The 16613-nt window shown below is 39.0% G+C and overlaps 1 protein-coding gene across 3 annotated transcripts in view; it reads right to left on the bottom strand.

Moving 5' to 3' along the window:
* Positions 1 to 137: 137 nt before the first annotated feature.
* Positions 138 to 16613, bottom strand: part of myo3a (myosin IIIA) — a 61907-nt gene continuing 45431 nt past the window's right edge. For all 3 annotated transcript variants that reach the window (XM_044340357.1, XM_044340359.1, XM_044340358.1), the window contains 12 exons: positions 16400 to 16480; positions 16078 to 16283; positions 15835 to 15946; positions 14360 to 14522; positions 14193 to 14279; positions 13981 to 14104; positions 12478 to 13843; positions 12231 to 12375; positions 7859 to 7950; positions 6907 to 6947; positions 2385 to 2654; positions 138 to 1089 (listed from right to left, as the gene is read on the bottom strand). In XM_044340357.1, coding sequence (XP_044196292.1) covers positions 975 to 1089; positions 2385 to 2654; positions 6907 to 6947; positions 7859 to 7950; positions 12231 to 12375; positions 12478 to 13843; positions 13981 to 14104; positions 14193 to 14279; positions 14360 to 14522; positions 15835 to 15946; positions 16078 to 16283; positions 16400 to 16480 — 2802 coding nt within the window. In that variant the 3' untranslated portion in view covers positions 138 to 974. The remainder of the gene's footprint in view (positions 1090 to 2384; positions 2655 to 6906; positions 6948 to 7858; positions 7951 to 12230; positions 12376 to 12477; positions 13844 to 13980; positions 14105 to 14192; positions 14280 to 14359; positions 14523 to 15834; positions 15947 to 16077; positions 16284 to 16399; positions 16481 to 16613) is intronic.

Below are 16613 nucleotides of genomic sequence, written 5' to 3'. Positions count from 1 at the left end.
TATGTCGTTTCTGTGCCAGTGTGTGCAGTCAGCGTGTTGGGGATTCACTAACAGCCCCTGTGGGGTTTGCTCCCTTAAATGTCACAGAAAAGGTCAGAGGTTTCATATCAAAGAAATGTTCAAGTCAACACGGAAGAGACTGCATGAAAAGGAGTTTATACAGGGCTGGTTTGATTTCAACATGACACAGTTTACTCCTTCTGGTATCTCTGAGCTTTTCTTGTCACCAAAGGTCTACAAGAAGTGAATTTGTCAGTTGAAATGGAGTGAAAAATGTTGAAACGTTAGCTCATATTGCATGGACGCAGCCACATGCTAAATGTAAGATGAAGGAAACATCACCAGGAATTTGATCATTTTTATGTTTAAATGAACAAAACAGAGATTACAGCAGGGAGAAGAATCTGAGGCTGATTTTCCAAAGATAAATGATCCAAAACAGATTAAAATGCAAATTATTCAAGTGTAAGAGCACAGTTTGAAATATCTTCTATGTGTATTTACACGATCCATAGAACTTATAAAATTATATTTGGTTTCCAAAAGGAAATGAACAAGCCCAAACAGACAAAACGCAACCTTTCGCAAATCACAGAGAAAATACAGACATCAATGACTAGATTACAAATGACATAAATAAACCTTCATTTACAGTAAGTTTAAAGCATTTTTGTTATTTACAGGTGCATCCAGCCTGTTTATAACGTGCTCATTTAAAATAATTAGCCTGGTTTTGACTTTTAATGCCTGCAGCAATCAATGTCCATCCAATAATGTCCAAAACAAAAATACAGTACAGAACTTGTCATTATAACTTACAGTTTCATATGGTTTGTGCAGAAGCTGTGATGAATTCAATACTCTTGTGATTATGTTATCATATACTGTTATCTGATATGATAATAAATCGCCACATAGTGCTTCAGATTTTGACAGATTACTTTGCCAAATGGCCAAAAAGTTCAGTCCCATGCTCAGTAATGTTTGATGAGCTTTCGTCTCTGGGAGGTCTTCCTCAGTAGATGTCTGTAGTCGTACGGATTCTCATCAGTTCGACTCTCTGTGGAGGACATTCTGGGAACGGAGCTCCTGTCGACACAACAAAAGGAGAGAACACTGAAATTAACCATAAAGATAGAGGTCAAAGTAGAGAAAGTAGAGAAAGAAACAGAAATGCCTTGAAAGATTTGAACCAAAAAAAAAAAACAGAAAAATGAGAGAAGAGATGAAAAGATTCATGTTCAGGAGAAGGTTTTCATATTGTTTATCATCTTCAGCAGTCATTTATCATCTGAGGCAATGTCCAGGCAGGACTGGAAAACAGATGAAACTCATACTTGGATTTGTCACCATCTGTCCTATCTGGCTACCTGGGAATGCAAGTGTAGCATTTTTGTAGAAAAAGCTAATCTGTAAACAAAGAAATATAGATCATGATAGCTGCCAGCACCTCATTATTACCATTCTCACATTAGTAGCTAAAAGTCTTCACCCATAACTGCTTGTAGGGTTAATGAGGTTCTTTCCTCTCAGTTGACTAAAACCCTGCAGCCATCATTCAGAAGCAGGAAATAATTGCTTTTTTTAAATTTCATTTTGTTTTGAGGACAAACATTTTCTTTGGATAAACAAGTTAATTTTCTGTTATGTAACCTGGATTATTACTGTATGGGTATGTATCTCTCTGTCTATGCAATTATGTAAATGCATTAAAATGACTCTTGCTATAATTAACAGTGGTGGCATTAATGTGTTTATGTTTATATATTTAACAAACCCAAGTATAACTAATCGATTGCAACATTTTTTAAATAAGTTCAGGACACAAAAATAATTGAACTGACTTGACTATGAACTTGACTATGAGTGAGTCAGTTGATAGTCACATGTTCCATACACCCTCCAATCATATTTTATCCACAACCTACCTCTGTTAATACAAGGTCTATAAACATTTGGCGCTCATTCAGCCAGTAAACAACAACGCTGAGCTCTGCCCTCGCTGCTGCTGCCTGCTTCAGGATTTATCTCCCTCCCTTTACCTCCCCATCCTCCTCCTGTATTAGCATTCAGCTGTTTGTGATGTTGAACGTTTCTTTTTAATGTGTTTATGTTCATCATAAATGGTTAAAATCTTGACATGAGGGTCCTGATTGGACTGTAGTTTGTGTATCAGCAGTGCTGTTAGTCCAAGAAAAGTTTCCCCACAGGCACAACAGAGTACATTGTGTAGTGTTTATAGTATAAGTGCATTAAAATAATTGAAATGTGCATTATTACAAATGGAAGCTCATAGATTTGTTCCAGGACATAAACCATTTCTCAGAACAGGCCATCAGCCTCTACAGAGATTTCAAATGAAGAATGTTCTTGATTTGACGTACCTGTTGTCTTTGGCAGCTTTGGGAGGCTCTGGTTCAGTTACCGCCCTCTCTCTGGGCTGCCTGCTAACAGCAGCCGGTCTGTGCTCTGCAGACTGCCTCCTGTCTCCACGCTGTCTCCTGTCCATGGACCGTCTCCGCTCTGCAGACTGCCTTCGCTCAGGCATGCTGCTGGGTGGTGATGATGTTTCCTCTGTGGGGATGGAGGGGGTAGATCTGCTGGTGGGCAGGCCCCGGTAGTACTGGTCATCTACATCCAGCAGCTTTCCTGGACTAGAGACCGAACAGAGGGGACTTTATTAGCTATTTCTTGTTTGTTTATATCTACAAATACCAATATAAATTATCTGTGGTCATAGTAACAATAACAAAAGACGTCATATTCATCATTCTGTTCTCCTGTTCGTTTCCAACATAAAGTAGTGAATGTATGTCTTTGAATTTGTGTACGAATGAGGCATTTTTTAAATATTAATGAGTTTGTTGTTTGATTTTCTAGCCTTTGTTAATATTGATTACATGCTACACAGGACATACTAACTGTAAGGCTCAGACCCCACAAAAAAGAGATTTGACATTTGTTTTTAATCTATTTGAGGATAGATCTAATTTCTTAGGGGAGAAAAGTTGAAAAGCCAAAGCATTAGGGCTTTAAAATGCACTAAGATACAATATATTTTCTGTTCTGGACATAAAAAAATAGCATAGGAGAACTAAAAAAACATTTCTGCAATTCAACCATTGTCATATTCTTACAGATCAAGAAACAAACAAACTTTATATAGGCTCCTCCTGCAGGTAAACGACTGCAATCTTGACAACAGATCACAGCTGTGTCCTAACTGAAAGAAACTAAAACTGCACATAAAATGTCTCAAATGAATACAAAGCAGCCAAAATCGGAGATTGATTGTATATGATTTCTTATATTTCTTATATATATTTGCAGACATTATCAAAGGCTTTTGACATAAAAAATACATAAATATACCTGAAACTAGATTTCAGACTCTCAGTGCCCTAAACATAGAGTCGTTGATGCTGCCTTAGTGTTTTTATCTGTACTAGATACACTGATTTTTGGACACTGAATATCCAATACTGGAGCTGCTTTGTTTAACTGAATTATTCGTTTTTTGTTGAGTAACCTTACCTAACATGTTTCCTTTACTTTTACTCTTGAACTTGTTTTACTCCAGTGGTGATTACCATGACTGGTGATTATGACTTATATTTTACTGAAGGGGCAACAAGTTTTACTGATCTAAACGAGGAAACAAAAACAAGGAAATTAGGTTCTTCTACTAATAACTTTGTTTGACTTACTAATTTTGAAGATATGTCTTATAATATTATGATATATGTTATGTTATTAATATATATTATATCGCTTTTTCAGTGCAAGACAAGTCTTCCAGACAGGACACATGCACCTGTGATCGATTGTCATGATTGCAGTTGTTCATATATGAAGCCAGTTTGTTCACTGGTCTGTAACACCATGACAATTGGTTTGATGGTTTAAAGTTCTCCTTTACCATCTTTACAAACATGTTTTACAAAAAAACTTGAGGTTAATCTTCCTGCATTTTCTGTTTCCTCTCACTCAGGAGCAGCAGTTTGAGATCTTCATGCTCTTTAAATAGTTTGTCTTTTTTAATCTTTAGATGCAGCTCCTTTAATAGCTGCTACAGTAGATGCTGGTTGCAAGACTCTCTGTATAGAGAGAGAGTCAGGGAATTTTCCACAAGTAATTGTGGTGTCATAAGCTAATTTAGCTTCTTCAAAGGTGAATTTGAAAGTTTGTACTCCACCAGCAGGATAATTATGGGAATATAACAGCATGAACAACAACAGCAAAGCAGTGACATAATCAAGAAGAAAAAAAGGAAAAGAGGGTAATTATCAAGCCCTCAGTCTGCAAGTATCTGCCCACCAGACTGTGTAAATTGCCCATTGGCAGCACAGCCTCCCTCACAGCTCAAGGGGTGCTGTTATGAAGCTGAACCTTTGCTTTGACCTTCATATGAACAGGAGCGAGAAAAAGACAATTTCCATGTAGGGATCAATACAGTCTCACACATTATTAACATACTGTGAAGACCACTATTGGAAATCAGTCTCTTCATGACCACAGTGCTACAACATCAGAAGCATCAACAGTTACCAGTAACCTTTCACTATCTCATAGCAGCAGTGGGATGAGTTTGAGGCCTGATCTGACCTTATGACTGTATTTAAAGGCACAGAACTCATCCCACTGATGAATCATGATGAATGTGCCTTTTTGAGGCTAAAATGAAAATGTCCCCTCGGTGATAATAGTCTGCCCTGCTGTCTGGGCCATCAGCTGAATTATGTGAGTGGCAGAGTACTGGCAGACAAAAACCTTGATGATATCGGCTCTTACGACAAAATTTTGTCATCAGAGTTTACCTTTTTAGACACAGACCTGGATCAATACTGAAAACAATTTACCAAGAAAACATTGAGGTTAAGTAAAGCTTACAGGTTTTAAGAGGTACAATACTGGCACTGCAATGAACAAAACCTGATCTGATCCATTTAGTTTCTGACAATAATAAGACATTCCTTGATGGTATGGTATGCTATTAATATGTGTCCCCAGTGTCCACATTGAGATCTGATTGAGATCCGATTGCTCTGTCCAGCTCAAACAACTGTACGTCACATCCTCCTCTCGTTTGTGCGGGTCCAAACGACAACAACAACAACAAAAAGATGGTAGCTGGCTGTGAAGCTGCACTACTGTATGGACTTTTGCTTGCTTTTCAAAACAGAAGAAGAAGCCACTCACTAAATACCTACAGAACTGGTGAAAGTCCAATGAAGCTCAGGTGTACTTTGTTTGGTGTGAATTAGCTAATGCTAGTATGCTAAGAAGCTAAGATGCTAAACATTTTACCTGCTAAACATCACATGTTCCTGGTAGCTATTAGTTCAGGCTTATTGCCATTGTCATATGCATGAAATACTTGTGCTCTGGCTACCTCCCTATAATGCACAGTAGACATACAACTAAAAACAAGAAATAAAATACATAGAGAAACATCCACTTGATACGTACAGTTAGGTATGGGGCAAACAATACACAATAGAGATAATACTGTACATACATGATACAAAATACAACAGCATTGTGAGCATGTTTGCACGCTATTGTTAGCATGGACCTTTAAGCAGTGCTGTACCTCAGCACAGTCTCACACAGACTCTTAGATATTCAGTTGATGCTGTATTGGTTTGAGCTTTTGTAGCTTTTGTAGTTTTGTAATCTGTAGTTGCTCATGGTCATGTCTGTTTAGCACTGGTTTGGCCAGCAGGGAAACAATTTATCCCTCATGGCTGTAGCAAGGTTATAACAGGGGCTGGTTCAGCTCTGGGTCACTGCTTATGCTAACAGTCCTTCTTCTGCTTATTTCCTACAAACTGCTGTTGATGCTATTGGAAACATAAAAGACATCACTTCCTGCAGTAAAGAGGATGTTTCACCAAAATGACCTCAACACCTGATTTTGAAAATGGCAAATATGAAAGGTTTCATAAGCTGGCAATAGTCTGACTCACTATTATGTTTCTTATACTTTTATGTCATTTTAGGGATATAGTATAAAACAGACATGAAGAGCATTTCTTTGATACTGAGTGATATTGTACCAGCAATACAATTTGGGATTTGGTGGTATGCAATGACTGTTTCTGCTCCTTCCGTACGTCTTTACTCCCATTTATTGTCATCACCTCTGTCTACTCTCGAGCTTTCACTCTTCTTACCACCTACTCCCATCTCCCATCCTCCTCTGCTGTCAGCTTTAGCCAGAGATGCTATCTTTCCTCTTGACCTTCTCATCCTTAATGATGCATGTAAACTGCTCCTGTCCATCGCAGGCTTTATTTATCTGCTAACAAATTATTACCCTTGATGTTAAGCGCTGTGTCGCACTGTGTGTGCGTGTGTGTGTGTGTGTGTGTGTGTATACATCGAGGTATGTGTGTGTGACTGCTGTGATAAAGTACCCTGGCCCCTTCTTGTTCAGCCAGCCCTATCGGTCTATCTCCCAGCCTCTGTGGCTTCTATAACACCCACACACAGGGTGGTAAACTCACCTTGTGAACTATACGACACATATATATGCATGACCACACACACACACACTCACTGACACACAGTTTCCACTTACTGATCCTCTGATAAATTTAGCAATATCACACAATCCTGCACAGAATAACACCAGAAAGATTTCTGATGCCTAACATTCATTTCATTGAGCATATTCAGTGGATGGAAGTGAGGTGAAAGATGAGGCTAATTAATTTCACTGAGGGTGTACAGTATGTAATGCTGCAGATCGTTGAGTTTGGACCCAGACACCGTCCTTATGTTGGTGCAGGGCTACAGTCATTACTCTGTACCAGGCACGCCAAGCAAGCAGGCAGCAGGCCAACCTTTTAAAGCAGTGCAGATAGGTTGTTAAATTAGTTTAAAAATAAGAGCTGGACTTACTCGTCTTTCCTGGGCTTGCGTTTATCATCCTGGACGGACCGCTGAGTGGAGAGACAGAGCACAGATTAGTTCACGTCACATCAAAAACCCAAAGTCTCTGTGTTCAGAGTCGGTTTTGGAACAGTGGTTCCCAACCTTTTTGGCATGTGACCCCTGAATACAAAGGAATGTATCTACAAAGAGTAATTTTTATGGATGAATTCTGCTTTCCTATCCTCTTGCTCAGCTCATGACTCCCCAGTGTGACTCCCACATTGGGAGCCCCTGCACTACACCACTGTTGTAAAATAACAATAGATGCATTTCTAAAATATCAAATACCATTACCTTAAAGATTTTCACTGAATTTCTCTCCAGTATTAAATTCATAAAAGAGTAATAAAATTATTATTTGGTCAGCTATGTTATAAATAATGTTAAAACTACTTATTTATCTCTTATTCTTTAATATGGTAGAATTATTGCTATTGTAAATGTTTGCTACTCTACTTTTTCAGATGTTAAAAGTCTGGTTTTGGATCAAAACTCTCTATTATTCATTGATTAAATAATTGATTAGATGAACTATGCAGTATAATTCGTACTAGGTGAAATAAACAAAATGAAAGCATTGTAAACAAACCTCAAGTGCTGCAAAACAAGCTACTTTGCACTGAGGTATTGTGAGCTGAAATTATGAAACACTGAAAATAAATTGTAAAAAACAAACTAGAACTGATATTCCTCAAGTGGACTAAATAAACTCTGAAACATACGTTTGAGACAACTTTGTAATGGTCTGAGCATAATGTATGTTGTAAAGAATACAGCAGAAAGAAAAGAAATTGCCAATCAATAGCGCATTGTGAAAGCCAATGGCCAGGAAAGCTGTTACAGAGTCACACGGCATCCGACTGTAAAGCTTGACTGTAGTAAGTATCTAAAATCGTTCACCAGCTTCTCTGTGACTCACATGAATCAGGTTGTAATAGGTGGAGTCCTCCGGTGTGTTGAGAGTCTTCGGCGGCTGGGTCCTGCGGGGGGTCCTCGACAATCTCTTGTCAGCTGAAAAGTAAGAAAGACGTTTAAGAACATCAGACGCTGGTATTGTGTGAACATTACTGTGCAGTTAAAGTTTGTCACTTTGCTTCATTTCTCAAACTGCTTTGTGTTGAGACAAAAGAGGCTCCACTTCTTCCTGTTGAAGGTGTGCACATGGGTGAACACTGAAAGGAAAAACTGAACCTCAAATACACTTTTTACACATGATCAGTCTGCAATGTTCAATTCATTGTTGCAGTTATTTTTAGCTGTGATAGCAGCATGGCTCTAAGTGGTCCACCACTTTTGGTCCTGACTGAAATATCTCAACAATTGTTGGATGGATTGCCATGATATTTTGTGAAGACATTCATATTCCCCTCAGGATGAATTGGAATTTTTTTATATCTAGTGCTATAATCAGGTCAGCTGACTGCTGTTAGCCGTAAGCACCTCAATACTGCCTCACAGAACTGCTAGCATGTTAAATAAAGTGTTGTAATTTACCTTTTTTGATATAATCACATTCCCTTGATAATATTCCTATTTCCTACATTTCCTATAATGCCCAAAGGCCATTTAGAAACCTTTTGTGAGGTTGCTGTCCATTAAACGTGGGTTTTTGGATATAGGCTATATAAATATTGGATAGGGAATTGATTGTTTTGTATAGATATGTTGGTTGAGAGACATTCATACAGTATGTACTGTTATGCACTATTTTCATTATAAATTTTACTGGAGCTGCACCAGAAATATTACATTATGATGACATTATGATACTTTTAGTGTATAATTCCTTATGAATAGTTTGTGTTTAGTGCTGTTTTGTATGTATTTTCTTGTTGCGTTTTGTGCTTCAGTGTATATGTATTGTTGAGTATTGTGTATATGCATTTTTATGCAGTTTAAAAGCCCATCTAGGGACGGGCATTGCAAGCTGGTTTAGGCTATAAATGCTGTGGTATTTAGCATTAGTTCAAGCTATATACTTGTCCCTATACAAATAAACATTAAATAAATTAGATGTACATGTGAAAAATACAATACTAGCCAACAAAAAATGGTCTTGAAATGCCATTTTCAGGAACATTGTGAGTGACTGGAACATTGTGAGTAAGTTCTTTCACCACAGCATCCTTTTCCAGGTCATTTCCAACTTTATGACAAAACAAATCAGTCTTCCTCTTAGTGTTCTCCCTTTATTCCCCACAAAATTTGTTTACCTTATGTTTTTGGTTTATTTTGTCCAACTTCTCTCTGTTCCACTTCAAATTTAAGTGAAGGCGGTGCTAATGTCTGCTGAAAGCTGTGACCTTAACAAAATGACGTGAAGAGCCTTTTCTGGATTTGAAGGGGGTCAACAGACGTCAAGCAACAAAACTGACTATTTCAGTGATTAAACCTACATTAACAGTCAGGTCATTTTAAGTGATTGTCTATTATTTCAAAGTGCACCATCAGCCATCTTGCTGACACAGTTTGCAGCGGTCATCGAGGCCGATCATCATGATCAGATGGCTCGAGAGCTGTTGGGATCATTACACATAGCTGACAGAGACTGAGTGTGATGCTGACCTTTGACTCTGTTGTGCTTATTGAGCTGCCCTCCATACACACTCCAGTTTAACCCTAAGGCCTTTGACTGGTCTGGATTTTCCAACAGAGATTATATGAAACAACCTTTGACACACATAAAGTGTCAGACAACTTTGTGATGATGCGTGTTCGATTCCCCTGCAAACTATTGAACGTAAAGTGAGAGGTGTGTTTGTGAACAGCTGTTTGTCACGCATGAAGTCTTCCATACTGTAGTGGATGTGTTGCAATCTATCATATTTGTCATTGCACTGTAACAATATCCCTCTAGGGGCATGTCTATGTTATTGCAATTATAAATATATTATAATGACCTTTGCTTGTTACTCATTATTAATCACTTGCTCATGCAGGGGGAAACACATGGCAAAAACAATCATGTGCAGAAGCGCTCAGGTAAAGGAGGTGAAAAGTTTGTAATATTATTGAACAACTCCATCTAAAGGTCACTATGTATTGCTCAAACAAAGTAAAGCCAATTTCACACACCCTCTTATTAATTCCCGCCATAATTGTTGGAAACGCTGGCTCACAAAACGTGATTAACATTTGATGACCTTTTCCCATGAAGAGCAATGTGACTGGCATTCCTCTGCTCTCTCTCTCACTGTGTTTGTCTGATTAAGTTTATTATGTCAGTGAAATTTATGAGGGCAGCTTTGGACTGAGAAATGACCAAGTGGGGCTAGAAAGCATAATTTTATAAGAGAGTTGCAATAGCCGTCGGAAATAACACAGATAATTCATTCTGCTTTATCTCAGGCCATGTGCTGCTCTAAAGAAAAGCCTGAAAAGGGCAAACATGCCCAGATTTAAGGAAGACTGTAACTCTGTGTTGACTAAGAGCCAAAATGTACTTCAAATATTGAGTTTATTAGCATGTGCATATTATTACATATTGCTGATGACTGTATTATTATGATAGTCCTGTTTATGATTAGTGGAATTATTTAGTTTATGTATGGATAGTGGGTTATTGCTCTCAAATCTGCATATATTGAGTTACTGCTCATGTGCAGTTCATGATATAATCAACAGTGCTATCAGAATGAAAATATGACTAAAACATTAGAAGCGAGTAAGATAAGCTTAAGAGTAGAACAAAAACAATTTTTGTCCATATAATACTTTACACAGTATCATCATGAATGAGGACAGGTTGTACATTTCCAAATGTTCCCTTTCTGAGAGAAGCTCAGTGGGATTTACTGTGCGGATGGAAATGGAATACCTGAATGGATATGGAAGATAATGAACTGTCAGAACCTGATTGGATCTTCATTGGATGTGTGACTTAATTGGAAAAGTATCACTGAATATTAGAATATAGGTCAAAACCTTCTACCTTCTAAACATTCATTGTTAAACCGACTTATCAACGTTTGTAAATCACTGATGCAGGTGTTAAATTGTTTTCTGCTTATGCTGATTAGCACATCTGGACGGGTGTTTAGTGCAAAATTGGAGGATAATCTAGGCTTTTCTCACTCAATCACTTGCCTTTTTAAAATTGGGTCTATAGTTTATGTGTCACTACAATATGTCATCGTTAACTGAGTAGTTGCTGTTCAGCAAAAGTTGCATTGACTTACTTTAAGTTATGATTACGTTTTGTCAACTAAAACACTAATGTTATGATATGTTTAGGATTAGGATAAACTAAGGAAAGCATGATTCTGTCTTGCTCCATAAAGGGCACACAACTGTCTGCACTGGCACCAAATGTTGTAAATGTCTGATGTTAATTGTGAGTTGGGAATCATCTAATATTGACTTTATTTGTGGGATACTAGATTGCTTATATGAATATTCATTACAAATCAGATTAAAATCTCATTTAAATTTGAGAATCAAACACATGGTACACATATTGCTTCAAAAGATGTTGTAATCCTACAATCTTTTTGTAATATAATTAAAAAATACACAGAAGATGAAATGAGTGGCAGAATAATCATGGTGCCAATCAAGGAGAGGCAATCACTGGTTTTATTACATAATTATTTTTCTTGGGCACCTGAAAACCCCATAACAATGACATTTAAGCTGCCAGCTCTGTTTTGTGACGTGAACTTTCCATTTGCTGTCTTCTGTTGCTCACCTCCCCAAAAGCAATTACACCTATCCCTGTGCAAATCAAATTCTATTTTTGATGACACATCGGGTTGAGAGACGCTTTTTCTGTTTTGCCACTTGACTTTCCCAGGTTTACTGATCTAATCAAGCCCTCACGAGAGAGAAGAGAAAGGACGCCGTCCATTGATAACATCACCTTCTACTGTGAAAAGACGGTAAAAGCTCTCTGTGTCTTTTTCTACATCAAGAAATTATGAATCACGTGGAAACGGCGCACTGGCAAAGACCTGTAACTTTGAGATACTAACCCTACCTACCCCAAATCTTGGACATTTATAATTAAATACTGAAGATAATCCCTTTTTTTCTTTTTAGTGTGGCAGGAAATGACTCAGTTGCAGTGAATGTGTCCTAACTCCACTTTGTACTGTGTGTCTATTGTTCAAATACTCTCTGAAAGATGGACAGACTTTAAGAAAACAGGCTGTCAATCTCTCTTAATTGTCTGATGGTTCAGGGCTTCAAAAACACAACCAAAAATGTACATTAACCTCCATGCCGACACTATGCATTATATGTATTGCTTTACAATCTGTTTTTTTTCACAGAGCCAATCTCACTTATCTTACTTGACTGGTGATTCTGGGAAGCGTAGCCATTTATTGCTTTTCCTCTCACAAACATGCCATTGTTCTCAGGGTTTGATTGATGGGCCTGGATGATCTCGTTCAACTTCTGCTGCAGGGATACAAAGTCCTGAGAAGTCTTTGCGATCTGTTGAAGAGATTGGACAACAACAGTATACGAGAAGATTAAAATGACAAGTCGGAGGGATGATTAGCTGCAAGAAAATGTGTTTAAAGCTATTACTGAAACCTCTTTTGAGAAGTTCTCTAGTTGCTCAGCTTCTTCTTGTGTTGCTTTCTTGTTGGCCTTCAAGTTCTTCCTTTCCTTGTACCCTCTGAAGTTACTCTGGATCTTCACTGCGGCGTGCTCTTCCTCCAGTCTTTCTTTTTCAGCGTCTGTCTCCTCTTTATGTTCTATCACAATTTCAGTAACATCCAGGGCCTCGTCCTCCTCTTCCTCCTCTTTAGTTCCTTCTTCTGCATCACTGGTAAAAACAGCTTCTTCCTCTGCTTTGTCCTTTGCCTTTTGTGCTTCTTTTTCTGCTTTCAGTTTCTTTCGCTCCCGATGGCCTCTGAAGTTACTTTGAAGGACAGTAGCAGCTTTTTCTTCCTCATCCAGTCCCTCTGGGTTCTCAACAGACACGTCCTGCTGGGAGTCTGGCACTGATTCTTCTGTCTGCATCACCTCTTCTTCCTCTTCCTGAGATTCTGGAGTTACCTCTTTTTCCTTCTTCCTTTTCGGAGGGATCTTTCCTTCCTCCTCAAGTCGTTTGCGCTCCTTGTGGCCACGAAAGTTACTCTGAAGCACCACAGCTGCTTTGGTCTCGTCCGGGTCATCTGCTTTGACGTCACTTGCAGAAACATCTGCTGCTTCTTGTTCTTCTGTTGATTCTTCTTCTTTTTCTGTCTCTGTCGGTGCTTCAGCTTCGGGTACATCTTCCTCGCTTGTTGGGCTGCTCACTGTCAGCGCTTCTTCTTCACCTGTTGGGCTTTTTGGGCTTTTCCTGGCTGGGATCTTGCCTTCTTCCTGCAACTTCTTCCTCTCTTTGTGACCTCTGAAATTACTCTGGAGTACAGTGGCAGCCTTGGTTTCCTCCTCTAAGTTGACTTCTTCATCTGCTGCAGCGTTTTCCTGTCTATTCTCCATCTTGTCCTCTTCTTGCCCTTCTTCTCCAGCATCTGCTGCCAGCGCGTCCTCAATCACCATCTCATCTGCCACCTCTGTATGCTCTTCATCTTCTGGCACCTGTGTATGATCACTGTCATCATTCTCCTCCGCTTCATAAGTGCTTTCTTCATCTTCATCATTCTCCTCTTGTTTATCATCTGTCTTTTCCTCTTGCTCTTCTTTGCTGGTAGGCTCTTGCTCACCTTCTTCTTCTTCCAACACTGTGTTTGGAGGTAACTCTAGCTCAGCCCCAGCCATTGTCTTTTTTCTCTCCTTAAACTTTTTCCTCTCTTTGTAGCCCCTGAAGTTGCTCTGGAGAACCACGGCAGCCTTAGTTTCCTCTTCCTCGTTGGGAGCATCGTCTTCATTGGTGCTCTTCTCTAGTTCAGACATCTGTTCCTCCTTTTCTTTCAGAGCTTTCTCAGCTTTTTCCTTCTCTTTGGCTTCCCTAGAAAGAAAATGGGTACATCTTGATCTATGATGTCTTTCTGTTCTTTATGTTTAGTTGTAACACATTTGATTTTGTCCTGACTCATGAATTTATTTTTTCAGTGCCATATTATGTGAATTTCCTGTCTCTCATACCGTTTTCTTTTGAAGCTTTTCCTTTCCTTGTGCCCTCTGTAGCGAGCCTGAATCTTGGTTGCTGCTTTATTCTTCTCGTCTACCAACTCCTTGTATTTCTTTTTTGCCAGATAGCCCCTGCAAACTGAAGAGGAAGACAAGATAAACCAATAAAATACAAACCAAGCTTGGATTGTAAAAGATTGAACTGATTCCACCTAAAATTTTCTTACCAGCCTGAAACTGGGTGATAAAGGCCTCAAACTTTGCTTTGTTTTTGTCATCAGCGACCCTCTTCCGAGCTTTATGACCTCTGTAAGCTGGACATTAAAGCATAAATTACCATGACTGTGATTGATGATTTGGTAATCTTCTAATAGATCATGTACGGTTCACTAACCTGACTGCAGCACCAAAGCACTCTGTTCTCGCTCTCTCAATATCCGGCGGTACCGTTTGGCCCCCATCCAGCCTCGGACGTAAGCCTGGAGCACAATGATTCGTTGTGTGGCCTGCTGCACCATCAGATTCAGATGTTCAACATGGTAGTACTTGAGAAAAACCTGAAAGCCAGGACACATAAAGCACTTTATCAACTTTACATGCTCTTTCTACAATGTGAATTCAGAGTCAACTACAGAGTCAGTTGAGCAGCTTTGGAACCATTTCACATTTGCTAACATTGTGGGGACAAATAGCAACTTTTCTCCCTGTGTAACTTCTGGTTAAGTTTCAATCTATGTGACTGACGCAAGAAATCTGTTAAATCACAAGTCTCCAGCCTCGTTTTACCTCGAACCACCCCACTTAACTCAATGCACTGACTGCCACTCACTGCACACTCCCAGAAGTTACAAACTCAACCCTCTAAGCCAGTGAGTCACTTTCCTTCCAAAACCTTTGTTTGTGTGAGAGAAAAAATGTAGATACAGACTTTTCACCCACATAATTTTAATCTTTTCAGTTAATATTCCATAGATTAGTTTGAAAGTTTAACTGATTATTTTTTATTGCATTATATTTTCATGCATACATTAACAATGTAATTTAGAATGACAACCTAATTTACTTTATTTATTCAATTATTTCTTTATTGCTAGTGTTCTGATTTGTAATATTTCCTTTCACATCACATGATCCATCATCCATCATCCATGCAACCGTTAATTCATCTTTGATTGCAATTAATAAATTGTTGGAACGGCCTTTTGGATCCTGCGTTTAAATGTGCTTCAGATGTTCCATGAGACAACGCCACCACTATCACTGTAGTTTTTTTTTTTTTGTTGTTGTTTTTAAAAAACACTCACACAAACAAGTAGCTTCCTTTCACTAAGGTGGCACCTGATTGTAATAGAGTGCAGTCTAGCACATAATGTCCTTTCTCATGCTTGTCTTGACTTGCTGGAAAAATTCAGTTTCTTGTGTGACTTTCCCAAAAAATCTTATCAGGTTCTATAATACATTTGTAGAGTTTGAGACGTGAAGTGTCACTGAATTGCATGGCCTTCATGACTATCATGTGGACAAAATAATAAGACTGTATTATCAAGACAAGTTCACAGGGACTTTTTCTCAGGTCAGTACTATTAGGAAGCCATTGAATGTTCTGATTTGACCACTTTGATGATCAGTCTTTCATGTACTAAACATTTGTAAAGGCCTCATTGTGTTGCTGAAAGGCACTTCAGTAGGGAGTTATAATTTCCTCCTACTCACTGAGCCAGGATGCTGCACAAATTACAGTAAGTATACTAGAGGCTGAAAAGGGGTTTATTAATGTCAATAGCCCATGCTGCTTTAGTTCCTTTGAACTTTACACATGTAGAGCTGAATTACAATAAATTCAATTCAAATAAAATATCACTCTTTTACCTTAGTCTTCCCCATCGCCCAGTTCTCCAGCTTGGCCTTCTCCAGTATTGCAGCACATGTTTCTGGAGTTGCCGCTGGTTCCTCATGAGCATGGAAAGCCAAGATGTAATACCTGAAACAATCAGCCCAGTCAGCTGCACACTAACACGAGGACCGACAAACATAATGCATGGATTTTTGTTTGATTAACATCACTTAAACCACCCCTAAAATGGACCCGGTGTGAGGTGAGAGCCTGCTGACCTCTTTATGAAGTTGGCAAACAGGATGCGGTGAGAGTAGCCCTGCCGTCTGATCTTGGCGGTCTCCAGAACCCCGGTGTATCGCAACTGAACCAGGACCTTCTCCCGGTCAAACTTGTTGGCTTGGCGATCGTTATTTGGTTTGATACAGCGCACAAAGTGGGGCTGCCCTGCCACCATCTTGGACAGCAGGTCCATCAGAGAGTACTAGAAGGGGTATAGGAACATCAGAGTGAAACCCTTTACAGCTTGAGTTTTGGTAGAAAAGACTTGGGAGACATTTGTATTGAAATGAGAGCAACAAAGACTGAATAAATTCTTACTCTGAAGTAGGATGCCACTGTTTGTGTCCTCATGTTAGTGGTTTCTCTCGGGTGGTAAGGTGTGTCTCCAGGGTCACCCGGCTGAACAAACAAACATCAAGCTTATCAAAAAACAAAATAATTCATGCTGTTCTGTATGGGTAACTACAGTACACTCTACACACTAATTACATACAACTTTATGGGATACATTTGGTACAGTGCACATAAGGCC

The sequence above is a fragment of the Thunnus albacares genome, chromosome 21, assembly GCF_914725855.1.
Source record: "Thunnus albacares chromosome 21, fThuAlb1.1, whole genome shotgun sequence".
Classification (NCBI taxonomy): Eukaryota; Metazoa; Chordata; class Actinopteri; order Scombriformes; family Scombridae; genus Thunnus; species Thunnus albacares.
Note: the sequence above shows the minus strand (reverse complement) of the source record. Positions and strands in the feature narration are given on the sequence as shown.